The sequence below is a fragment of the Centroberyx affinis genome, unplaced genomic scaffold (genome assembly GCF_046629955.1).
Source record: "Centroberyx affinis isolate AG114_WGS23_722 - 3 ecotype Tasmania unplaced genomic scaffold, CSIRO-AGI_Caff_v1 ptg003355l_1, whole genome shotgun sequence".
NCBI lineage: Eukaryota > Metazoa > Chordata > Actinopteri > Beryciformes > Berycidae > Centroberyx > Centroberyx affinis.
The window spans coordinates 35,001-46,949 of NW_027281349.1; the positions used below are offsets into that span (position 1 = coordinate 35,001).

The following is an 11,949-nucleotide window of genomic DNA, read 5'->3' on the forward strand; positions in this document are numbered from 1 at the left end:
AAGAAATGGGGGGGGGGAAGAAAGGAAGGAAGGAAGGGAAGGTAGGACGGATAGGATGAAGAAAGGAAGGGAGGGAGGGAGAAGTGAAGAGAGGGAGGGAGACAGGAAGGGAGAGAAGGAGAAAAGAAAGGAAAGAAAGGAGGAATGAAAGGGAAGGAGGGAGGATGGGAGGAAAGAAAGCAGAGAAAGAAGGAAGGGGAGAGAGGGGAAGGAAAGAGAGAAAGAGGAAGGAAGGAAAGGAGGGAGAAAGGAAGAAATGGGGGAAAGTAGAAAGTGAAGAAAGGGAGGGAGAAAGGAATGGGGAAAAGGAGAAAAATAAAAGAAAGGAGGAGTGAAAGAATGTGGTAGGATGGGAGGAAAAGGGAGAAGGAAGGAAAGGAGGGAGAAAGGAAGAAAAGAGTGAGGAAAGGAAGGGAGGAAGGAAGAAAAGGGGGGGAGAAAGAAGGAATGGAAAGGAAAGGGGTGAGAAAGGAAGGAAAGAAAGGAGGAAGGGTAGAAAAGAGGGGGATTACGGGACGGAGGAGTGGTGGAAACTGATATAATGGAAGCATGAGGTGGATGAGGATTAGCAGAGGTCAGAGGTCACAGATCCTCCGCTCAGCTGATGGACAGAATAAAAAAGAGGAGTGTTGTACCTGGAGGGGGGCGGGGCCAAGGCGGTGATTGACAGCTGACGGGAGAAAAGCTGCTGAAAAGCTGTGTTTAGGGATAAACAGTGTGTGTGTGTGTGTGTGTGTGTGTGGATCCATGAGTGTGTGTATTTGTTATAGTTTGGGATTTTTCATTAGTTTTTATTTTTATATAGTTTTCCATTTTTATTTCAATTTCAGTTCAGTTTTAGTTTGTTTAGTGTTTTTTATTTAATTATCTACTTAATTATTTATTTATTTATACATATATATATATTACAAATGTTTAGTTTTAGTTAAGTTTTAGTATTTTTTAAAATATCTGTATATATATTGTATTGTATATATTGTATTTGTATATATATTTTTAAAGTTAAAGTTGAGGCCGCTTCAAAATACCTTCTCTTTTATTTTCCGGCACATAAACAAAACATTTCACCTCCATCTTTGTTTTGATTTTAGTTTCAGTAGTAGAAGAAGAAGTAGTAGTAGAAGAAGTAGAAGAGAAGAATCAGTAGAAGAGAATTTAGTCGGGGGGGCGGGGGGGGGGGGGGGGGGACACCCTGGGGTGCTGTGGGTGACGAGGGAGAGAGAGAGAAAGAAAACGAGGAGAGAACAGGTGAGAGAGAGAGGGGGGAGAGAGAGAGAAAGAGAGAGAGAGAGAGGTGTGTTTTGTCACTCCAGGCACTAGGTGAAGGTCTGACCTCCCAAATTATCCCCCCAGCACCTCCTGACACTGGCTAATTACTGAGTGTGTGTGTGTGTGTGTGTGTGTGTGTGTGTGTGTGTGTGTGCGCGTGTGTGTGTGTGGGAGTTTCGGTGTGTCAACCTTTAAGGTCAGTCAGCTGTGAGAAAGCTGTGACCCCAACGACCCCCTGCTGGGCGTGTGTGTGTGTGTGTGTGTGTGTATTTGTGAAAATGAATGAGCGAGAATATGAGTGTGTGTGTGTCTATGAATTTCTCTAAACATTATAGTGCTTCCATATATGTTTGTGTGTGTGTATGTTACAGTGTGTGTGTGTGTGTGTCCCGTCCCCCTAGCCTCTCAGAATACATCCGCTCTTTTATTTATTTATTTTTTTAATGAAACTTTATTGATCCCTGTTTTATGAAACACTCTGTCTTCTCACTGAGGTCAAAGGTCGGAGCGGTCGGGGGGGGTCGCTGCCTTGCTCATGGGCCCTCTGGGGGAGGGGGGACGGGGGGGGGGGGGGGGGACTCCTGAGTTCCAATTGACCTTATTCACACGGCGGCCATTTTCAATACTCAGGGTGGGACAGTCGAGTCCAGCCCGCTCTGTCCTGTTATGAACCAAGATACATCATACAAACATAAATCATTTCACAGATTCCTCACTGAAAAATTATATTTGAAATGAATGGAGCTCAAGAATCCAGAGGGATATGTTTACATTTTAATATATTTAGTCCATTATCGTTACAGCTACAGTCTAGCCTAGGTAGCTAGTAGCTTACTAACTAGTAAGCTACAAGATAGTTAGTTAGCTAAATTCAAAATGTCACTGTGGTTGTTGTTCTCTAGAGTGCTAGCTAATTTGGTGACCGTGAGGTTTATCTGTGTTTTGTCCTCATCTTTGTTTTAAAATAATGCTATTTTTATGTCTTCAAGGTAGAGTTTCCCCAAGTGGGCAAAATGGCCGCCATGTGAATAAGGTCAATTTAGTGAAGTTTGACCTGCGAATAGAAACACCAAAAATCCAACATGGAGAAGTCCAGAATATTCTAGAATATAGACAGGGCATTCATGGTTTTGGATCCTGTTGTAATGTGCAGCTAACGTTAGCATAGCACAGAGCTCAGTCGATTGATTGCTACTTAGCTACGTTAGCTTGCTATCCAAACGGCATAGAATCAGAATGGATCGATAGCTGGTTAGCTGCTTAACCAGCTGATAAACAGTGAATACAGATTGATGCAGGTTGTTTACAAAGTAATAATAAGAATAAGAATGATAATGATAATAACTTTATTTATATAGCACCTTAAAAAACTGAGTTTACAAAGTGTTTTGACAGTCAAAATAAAAGCAGAATATTCAAAATGAATTTAAAAAGCAATGGAACAATAATAAAGAGGGATTCAGACAGGAGGACAGAGGTGGAAAAGAGCAACATTCAAGTAAATAGTGGGATAACCGTAAGATAAAAACTAAAACAGTCAGGATAAAATACAAGTAAGATAAAATTAAGATAAAAAGATTAAAGACAATAAAAAGACAACATCACATAAAAGCAAGCAAAGTGTTGAAGGGTTGAAAAATTGCCATTTATATAAAACTAGAGTTACTTCAACTCATAAGTGACTTCAGACGGACCAACAGTTATCAAACTAACAGCAAGCTCAGGAACAACAACCACAACAGTTAGCTAGTTAGCTAGCTTACTAGTTGTCCAGCTACTATCTGCTCAGGCTGGACTCTGAGAGATAAAGAGTCAAAAATATTAAAATGTGAACCGAGTCCCTGTGGATTCTCCAGATCGTTTGTCTCTGAAATGTTTTTCAGTGTGAATCAGAGATAAATGTTTGTAGGACAGAGCGGGGCGGAGTTTTCCCACCCTAAAAGTGTTCAAAATGGCCGCCCTGTGAGTGAGGTTTTCCCCCGGGGTGCAGTTCTGTCTGTAACCTCCTGCTCTGCGCCCCCTGCTGGCACAGAGAGGAAACACACCGACAACACAGATCTGCAGACGGTTTATTCTCTTTCCTACATTCCTACGTTTCCTAAGTTCCACTTCTTCGTTGGTATGGCGCCCCCTGTAGGCCAGACTGATGACTGCAGAGGATGAGGAACAAACGCATATCTAGTGTGTGTGTGTGTGTGTGTTTGGACATAAGGCTAATAACAGTAAGATTCAAATAAGACAATAATATAGCCTAAAGTAATCTCATTAACATAATTTATTTATGTGTGTGTGTCTGATAGATCGAGATAATTGTATTCCTTTTGGCTTATTTTAATCTAAAATCTGTCTTGTTGTGAAAGACAAGACACACACACACACACACACACACACACACACACACACACACACACACACACACACCCTTTCTCCCTTCTTGTCCCCTGATTAATTCTAATGAGATGAGATAATTTTACACAATTGGCTTATTTTAATCTAAATCTGCATTATTGTAATGTGCCATATGCGCGCGTACACGCACACACACACACACACACACACACACACACACACGCACACACACACTGTACCCGGCTCCACCCCTCTCTCTTTTTTTCCCTCTCCGCATTCCTCTCTCTCTCTCCCTCTCTCTCTCTCTCACACACACACACACTCTCTCGCTCACACACGCGCGCGCACGGCAGAGAGGCATGTCCTAGCGTGTTCCTGGTGGAGGTAGAGCGAGAGAGAGAGAGAGAGAGAGACGGAGACCGGACTTGCAGAAGCGGCAGACGGGATGAATTTTGTTTCACTCTTCATTGATTGATCTCTACTTTGAACCGATTGATTAATTGGATGGATACTTGACGTCACGCGCCCGCGGAGATTCTCCCTCTAACCGCCGCCGTTCGGACTCTGGGATATTTTTTTTATTCTATCTCAATTTTTTTTAATTTTCTATTAATTTCTTCATTCCGCCTTTCTCCGGTGCCGTGTCGGACCGGGAGGGTTTTACCGGGCAGCCATGGGTTTCTACGGCACCTTGAAGCTCATCTTCTACAAAGTGAGTATCGATCAGCAGCCGCTATAGGATCGATCATCTAATCGATCATCTGACGCGAGGCTTATAGCTTTATTTTTTTAGATTTGATTCCAACATTTTTTCATAAAGGGATTCAAGGTTGTCAGCTCAGCACCGAGATGACAAGGCGTTTTCTGACAGCGGAATGCCTCCGTGTGTGTGTGTGTGTGCGAGTGTGTGTGTGTGTGTGTGTGTGTGTGTGGTGGACCACTGCGGAACCGGGCGAGAGAGAGAGAGAGAGGACATAACGTGACTGACGCGCCCTCTCTCTCTCTCTCTCTCTCTCTCGTTCTCTTCAAGATGTGGAATTATTGATTATTGTTATAAGATCATATTTCCATGTAGTTTCTGCACCGGAGGCTCAGCAGCTGAACACAGTGAAACAGTGGAATGTGGTTTGAGCAAGGCAGCAGGTCAGGGAGGGTTGAGGGTTTGAATCCCGCTGGAGTCACGTGGTCAGACTCTCCACCTCTGGTATTGTAATGATGCACTTGAATGGTCTCTGATAATAAAGTGTTACAGGTTAATAAGATGGTATCAAATCAGTGGAAATCAATTTATTCAGCAGATTATTGGAGGAAGCATTATAACTATATACTTATTTGTTTATTCCAAATGGAAATAATCCCATTTCCATTCAGAAATCTCCAATTTGCCTTAATAACAGCACAGTGAGAAAAATAAAATGTAAAAAAAAAAAAAAAATTCTCCTCCCTACACTCTGAAAAACAGCTACAGTCCTCCTATATTAGTTCTAGAAGGATCAATATCCCAGCAAAATGATATAGGTCACTATTGATTATCATAGACACATTATAAATCACTATAGGGATACTATAGAGGTACCATAGGAGATTTAAAAAAAAATACCATGGAATACAATAAGGTCACTGTAAACTTCCTATTACTTACCATACACACACTATGAGTCACTATAGGAATATTATAGACATACTATAGAAAATAATAGCATTGAGCATTATGAGGTCACTATAAACTCACTGTTACACACTGTGAATCACTATAGGAATATTATAGAGATGCTATAGGAGATAAAAAATCAATAAAGTCACCATATAGACATACTATACGTCCCTATAGTAATACTACAGAGATATTATAGGAGATTGAAGAAAACAGCATCATAAACTCCCTATAATCCCCCTATAGTATTAATATAGATATTTTCCATGTATCTTTTAAACCCATTAGTGTGTCCGGTTTGGTATTTCAACAAAATATGTTGATGAAATCCACATTGACACAACATCTGCTATTAAATATGACGAGTTTTAATCCAAAATGAAATCTGTAACATTTTGAAAAAAAGCCGATTTTGTCTTAGAAAACGACCGCTGATATGAAAGTAAAGCAGATTATGGATTAATGTGGAATGTCTGGGTCAAATTAAGAGTGTTGTTTTTAAAATATGAGTTATGGTTTTTGAGGATTGGCGAGGCAGAGCAAGGCACTGACACTGTCAGGGGTTGCCGGTTTGATTCCCATGTTCAATATTTATTATTCTGCTGTTTGTGTTCTTCTGTGCTGAGGAGACACTGACACACACTTTCCCACACATCCAGTCTGTGTGTGTGTGTGTGTGTGTGTGTGTGTGTGTGTGTGTGTGTGTGTGTGTGTGTGTGTGTGTGTGTGTGTGTGAGAGAAACAGCCTGTTAGCGCGTGCTGCTCTATTTTAGTCCGGCACTGCACACTGGTGACATTCCTCTGATTTTCTGCATTCCTCTGTCATTCACTAGAGAGAGAGAGAGAGAGAGAGAGAGAGAGACCATCAGACCAGAGTGATAAAATAAGATTATGAAGGCAACATAAAATGATTTGATTTATCTCCCGCCCCCCCCCTGGGTTCCTTCCTGATGGAGATTCTCTCAGATTTTCTCATCAAAACACAAAGCAGTTCAGCATCAGATTCTGCCAGGATGAATTTTATTTTTTTATTTATTTAGCCTTTATTTAACCAGGTTAGTCCCATTGAGATCAAGGATTTCTTTTACAAGGGAGACCTGGCCAAGAATAGCAGCAACACAGAGTTTCAATAAAAAAAAATGAACATAGAAAACACATAGATTTAAAATGATCAGATAGAACATTTGCACACAGACAGCCTGGTTTCAGTAGATTTCACCAGAGCTTTAAAATCATTCAGGGTTACTGAGTTTTGAAGTTTAAGGTCAGACTGTAGATTAGGTAGGTCAGACAGTTTCAGTACCGGGGCCAGGACCAAGACTACCAAAAGTAGAACCAAACCAGGACCAAACTTGAACCAAACCAACAAGGAACCAATCCAGGACTCAAAGTAGAACCAAACAGGACCCATACCAAGAGCAAAACTAGAACCAAACAAGGACTAAACGGAGACCAAAGCTAGGACCAAACCTAGAACTAAAATTAGAACTAAACCAGGATGAAACAGAGACCAAAAAGTAGAACTGAAATTGGAACCAAAACTAGAACCAAACTGAGACCAAACAGGCCAAAAACTAGATCCAAATCAGGACCAAACCAGGACTAAACAGAGACCAAAAGTAGAACCAAAATTGGAACCAAAACTGGAACCAAACCAGGACCAAACCAGGACCAAACCTAGAACCAAACCTAGAACTAAATCTACAACCAAACCAGCACAAAACCAGGACCAAACAGAGACAAAAACTAGAACCAAACCAGCACAAAACCAGGACCAAACAGGCCCAAAACTAGAACCAAACCAGGACCAAACAGGCCCAAAACTAGAACCAGATCAGGACCAAAAGTAGAACCAAACCAGGACCAAACTTGAACCAAAACTAGAACCAACAAGGAACCAAACCAGGACTAAAAAGTAGAACCAAATGGGACTCAAACCAGGAGCAAAACTAGAACCAAACCAGGACTAAACGGAGACCAAAACTAGAACCAAACAGGGACCAAACCTAGAACCAAACCTAGAACTAAAACTAGAACCAAACCAGCACAAAACCAGGACCAAACAGAGACAAAAACTAGAACCAAACCAGGACCAAACAGAGACAAAAACTAGAACCAAACCAGGATGAAACGGAGAGCAAAAGTAGAACCAAAATTGGAACCAAAACTAGAACCAAACAGGCATCAAATCAGGACCAAAACCAGAACCAAACAGGGACCAAACTGAGACCAAACAGAACCAAAGCTCAGGCTGCGTTCACACCCAGCATGTTCGTAGCAGTTCATTCAGACTCTGCAGTGTTTCCTCCTTCAGGTCAGTTGGTTTTGATGACCTTTGACCTCTGGTGGCACCAAATAACAGCACCGAGAGTCTCAGTCCTCTAACAAGAGAACTGACACTCCAACTACAGGAAACCGCCCCAGAAACACAAGGCATTATGGGTAAAAGGAGACGGAAAGCCTGGACTGATTGCTCATATTCAGCTGTTTCTTCATGTGTTCTGAACTGGTCTGAACACCACAGAAGAAGAGATCAGACAAAGCCCATCATGTTAGATAAAGCTACAGGAAGTCTAGTCTCTAAACAATAAACAAGCTGCTTGTGAGTCACGTGACTTTTGTTTACAAGCCCTGGCTGGCTTGTGATTGGTCAGTTTGAACCTAAAGGAACCAAATACAAAACAAAACAGAGGAGCAGTTTACTGGTGAGATGCTGCTGACGCTCTACTGGGAACAAACCAGTTAGCAGCCAGTTAGACCAGTGGAAGGTAGAGTCACATGGGAATCTCCTCTCTCTCTCTCTTTTTACCTCTTTCTCTGTCTATCTCTCTCTATCAGGCCTTGTGTTTCCCACTGAAGACTCTCTCTCTCTCTCTCCCTCTCTCTCTCTCTCTCTCCCACACACACACACACACTGACATACTGCAGTGCTGGCTAGGCACTGTATATAACACACACACACACACACACACACACACACACACACACACACACGATTCTATTTGTTTCTCTTTCTATTTCCAATTCATTTTCAGTTTAATATGCTTTCAGAATGCATCCAGTAACCATAAATTTCTCCCTCTCTCTCTCTCTCTCTCTCTGTCTCTGTCTCTCTCTCTCTCTCTCTCTCCTCTTCAGATGAAGAGGAAGTTGGATCACGGTCCAGACGGCCGGCCGTTCCCTTCGGGGAAGAAACACTGCAAAGGCAACGGCTACCTCAGGTAACACACACACACACACACACACACACACACACACACACACACACACACAGATTAGAAAAGCCCATTCATATTCTCCATGGGGATTTTGGACGATGCACCAAATGTCGGAGACGCTGATCTATGGAAGACAAGATGACACAAAATGACTGTTTCAGCCTTGAATTAATGCAAAACACTCTCTCTCTCTCTCTCTCTCTCTCTCTCTTTCTCTCTATCTCTATCTCTCTCTCTCCCTCTCTCTGTCTCATTCTCTCTGTCTCTCTTTCTCCCTCTCTCTCTCTCTCCCTCTCTCCGTCTCTCTCTCTGTCTCTCTTTCTCCCTCTCTCTCTCTCTCCCCCTCTCCGTCTCTCTCTCTCTCTCTGTCTCTCTCTCTCTCCCTCTCTCTGTTTCTCTCTCTCTCTGTTTCTCTCCCTCTCTATCTCTCTCTCTATCTCTCCCTGTCTCTGTGTCACTCTCTCTGTCTCTCTTTCTCCCTCTCTCTCTCTCTCTTCCTCTCTGTCTCTCTCTCTCTCTCTCTCTCTGTCTCACTCTCTCTGTCTGTCTCTCTCTCTCTCTCTCCCTCTCACTCTCTCTCACTCTCTCTCTCTCAAATTCAAATTCAAATAAGCTTTATTGGCATGAATGGTAATCAACCGTTATTGCCAAAGCAGAACAATAAACAGTTATATATATAGTATACATATATACATACACATACATAAAATATGTTACATTTGTGAAAGAGGGTACAATTAGGCAATTAGATTCAAATTAGTGCAAATAAAAATTACAGAGTAAATAATCTCTCTCTCTCTCTTTCTCTCTCTCTCTCTCTCTCTCTCTCTCTCTCTCTCTCTCCCCAGTCCCTCCAGTCTCGTTCCGGCCACGCCCACCACGTTCGGCGACCTGCGGCTGGCCAATGGGCTTTCGGCTCAGCGGCGGCGCGTCACCTCGGGCCCGCCCCCCTCCGGCCTGCAGGACTGGCTGCACACCTTCCAGGTCAGAACACACACACACACACACACACACACACACACTGCTCATTTAATTCTCTGTTTAATACACATACTATATGAGTGTTAATTAAGTGTTAATTAACCATGTTGCATAAGTTATTACATAACTGATACTTGCAGTACTGAGTTCACCCAGTTAAGACTAGTTGACTAGACATGAGTCACACACACACACACACACACACACACACACACACTCACACACACATTTGTTGTCGTCCTCTGTCCTGCAGCACTGTGAAATATGGCGTTTCTTGTTGTGATGCATTTTGGGAAAGTGTGTGTGTGTCGTGTGTGTGTGTGTGTGTGTGTGTGTCTGTTGTGTGTGTGTGTGTGTGTGTCTTCCGCTCACTGCACATCCTAAACAGAGAGCAGTAGAGAAGCGCTGCCTCCAAGCTGTTCTTATGTAACTTAACAAAAGAAGACACACACACACACACACACACACACACACAGAGAGAAAGACACACACTTAAATTAGAACCTTGGATCTCTCCTTTCTAGCTTTGGGATTTCAGAAACATGCAGAAATACACACACACACACTCAAAAACACAGAAACCACACACACATGTACCAGAAACACAAGAACACACATACAGCAACACACACACACACACACACACACACACACAAATACACACTATGCCTCACACACGGAAACACACACAGAGGCATGATGTTTGTTTCCTCTGCCCCTCCCCCTCCCTGCAGGCGTGGAGCGGTCCTGAGAGGCTATTGGCTCTGGACGAGCTGATTGACAGGTGTGAGACCAATCAGGTGAAGCACATGATGCAGGTCATCGAGCCGCAGTTCCAGAGAGACTTCATATCCCTGCTGCCCAAAGAGGTGCGCACACACACACATACGCACACGCACATACACACACACACACACACACACATACACACAGTCATGCAGCAGTGTTAATGCTGTAGGCTGGATGCAGTTAACATGTGAATAGTCAGTAATATGAATATTCTTCAGTGTAGTTTGACTGATCAGTTTTGGAGGCTGATACTAATACTGATGTACTTAATATAATACTAATACTACTACTAATACTACTACTGCTACTACTGCTGCTACTACTGCTACTGCAACTACTGCTACTACTAGTAATACTACTGCTACTAGTATTACTACTACTACTACTACTGCTACTACTCCTACTACCACTAGTACTGCTACTACTACTACTACTGCTATTACTATGACTACTTCTACTACTACTAATACTACTGCTATTACTACTACTACTCCTACTACGACTACTACTACTACTACTACTACTGCTACTACTACTACTGCTATTACTATTACTACTTCTACTACTACTGCTACTACTGCTACTGCTATTACTATTACTACTACTACTTCTACTACTACTAATACTACTAATACTACTGCTACTACTACTACTACTACTACTGCTGCTACTACCACTACTGCTATTACTATTATTACTTCTACTACTACTAATACTACTACTACTACTGCTAGTACTACTAATACTGCTAATAATGATAATAAAGATATTGAAATCTGATCAAAGTGTCTCATTAGAATCAGTTCAGGTTCAGGTCTTCTCATAGACAGTGTGCAGTGTAGTATTGATCAGTTCTACAGCCAATATGTGAATCAATCAAGTTGCATCCTATCCATCAGACCAGACTGGACCAGATCTGATCGTTAATAAAAAAGACAAGATCAGTGTGAGATGGATTTAACATGAAGAGATGAATGTGAATACCAGCCATGTTAAAACAGGACACTGGAGTAATATATGTGTGTGTTTTTCTTTCTGTGTGTGTGTGTGTGTGTGTGTGTGTGTGTGTGTGTGTGTGTGTGCAGCTGGCCCTCTATGTGCTGACCTTCCTGGAGCCCAGAGACCTGCTGCAGGCGGCTCAGACCTGCAGGTACTGGAGGATCCTGGCCGAGGACAACCTGCTGTGGAGGAGAAGTGCCGGGAGGAGGGTACGAACACGCCAGCCACACGCTAAACACACACGCCGAACACACGCTGAACACACCACGCCGAACACACGCTAAACACACACACACACACACACACACCAAACACGCTGAACACACAGTACACACACTGAATACACAGCTCCGGGTTCTGGTCTTACTACTTGTCTGTTGCTGTCTTTTTTTGTCTGTTTGTCTTTGTCTTCTCCTCTTTCTTTCTTTCTTTCCCCTTTGCTTTCTTCATCTATTTCTCTTCCTTTTGCTCTTTCTTAGCTTTAGCATCTTTCTTTCTTTTGCTTTTTTTCTTTGTTCTTTGTTCTTTGTTCTTTCTTTCCTCCTCTTCCCTCTCTTGCTTTGGCTCCTTCTCTTTTTTTTTTTTTTTTTTTTTTTTTCCTCCTAAATCCTCCTGTCCCTCTAAAGTCTTGTGTTGTCAGGATCTGAGGTGAAGCCGCTGTATTTTCTGTAACTGTGTGTTCGACATTTC

The 11,949-nt window shown here is 42.4% G+C and overlaps 1 protein-coding gene across 1 annotated transcript in view; it reads left to right on the forward strand.

Annotated features, from left to right (window-relative positions):
• Positions 1–11,468, forward strand: part of LOC139660633 (F-box/WD repeat-containing protein 7-like) — a gene marked incomplete at its 3' end in the record, with an annotated part of 26,073 nt that extends 14,605 nt beyond the window's left edge. The window contains exons 2-5 of the mRNA XM_071538828.1: positions 8,411–8,493; positions 9,339–9,474; positions 10,206–10,340; positions 11,346–11,468. Coding sequence (XP_071394929.1) covers positions 8,411–8,493; positions 9,339–9,474; positions 10,206–10,340; positions 11,346–11,468 — 477 coding nt within the window. The remainder of the gene's footprint in view (positions 1–8,410; positions 8,494–9,338; positions 9,475–10,205; positions 10,341–11,345) is intronic.
• Positions 11,469–11,949: the final 481 nt, after the last annotated feature.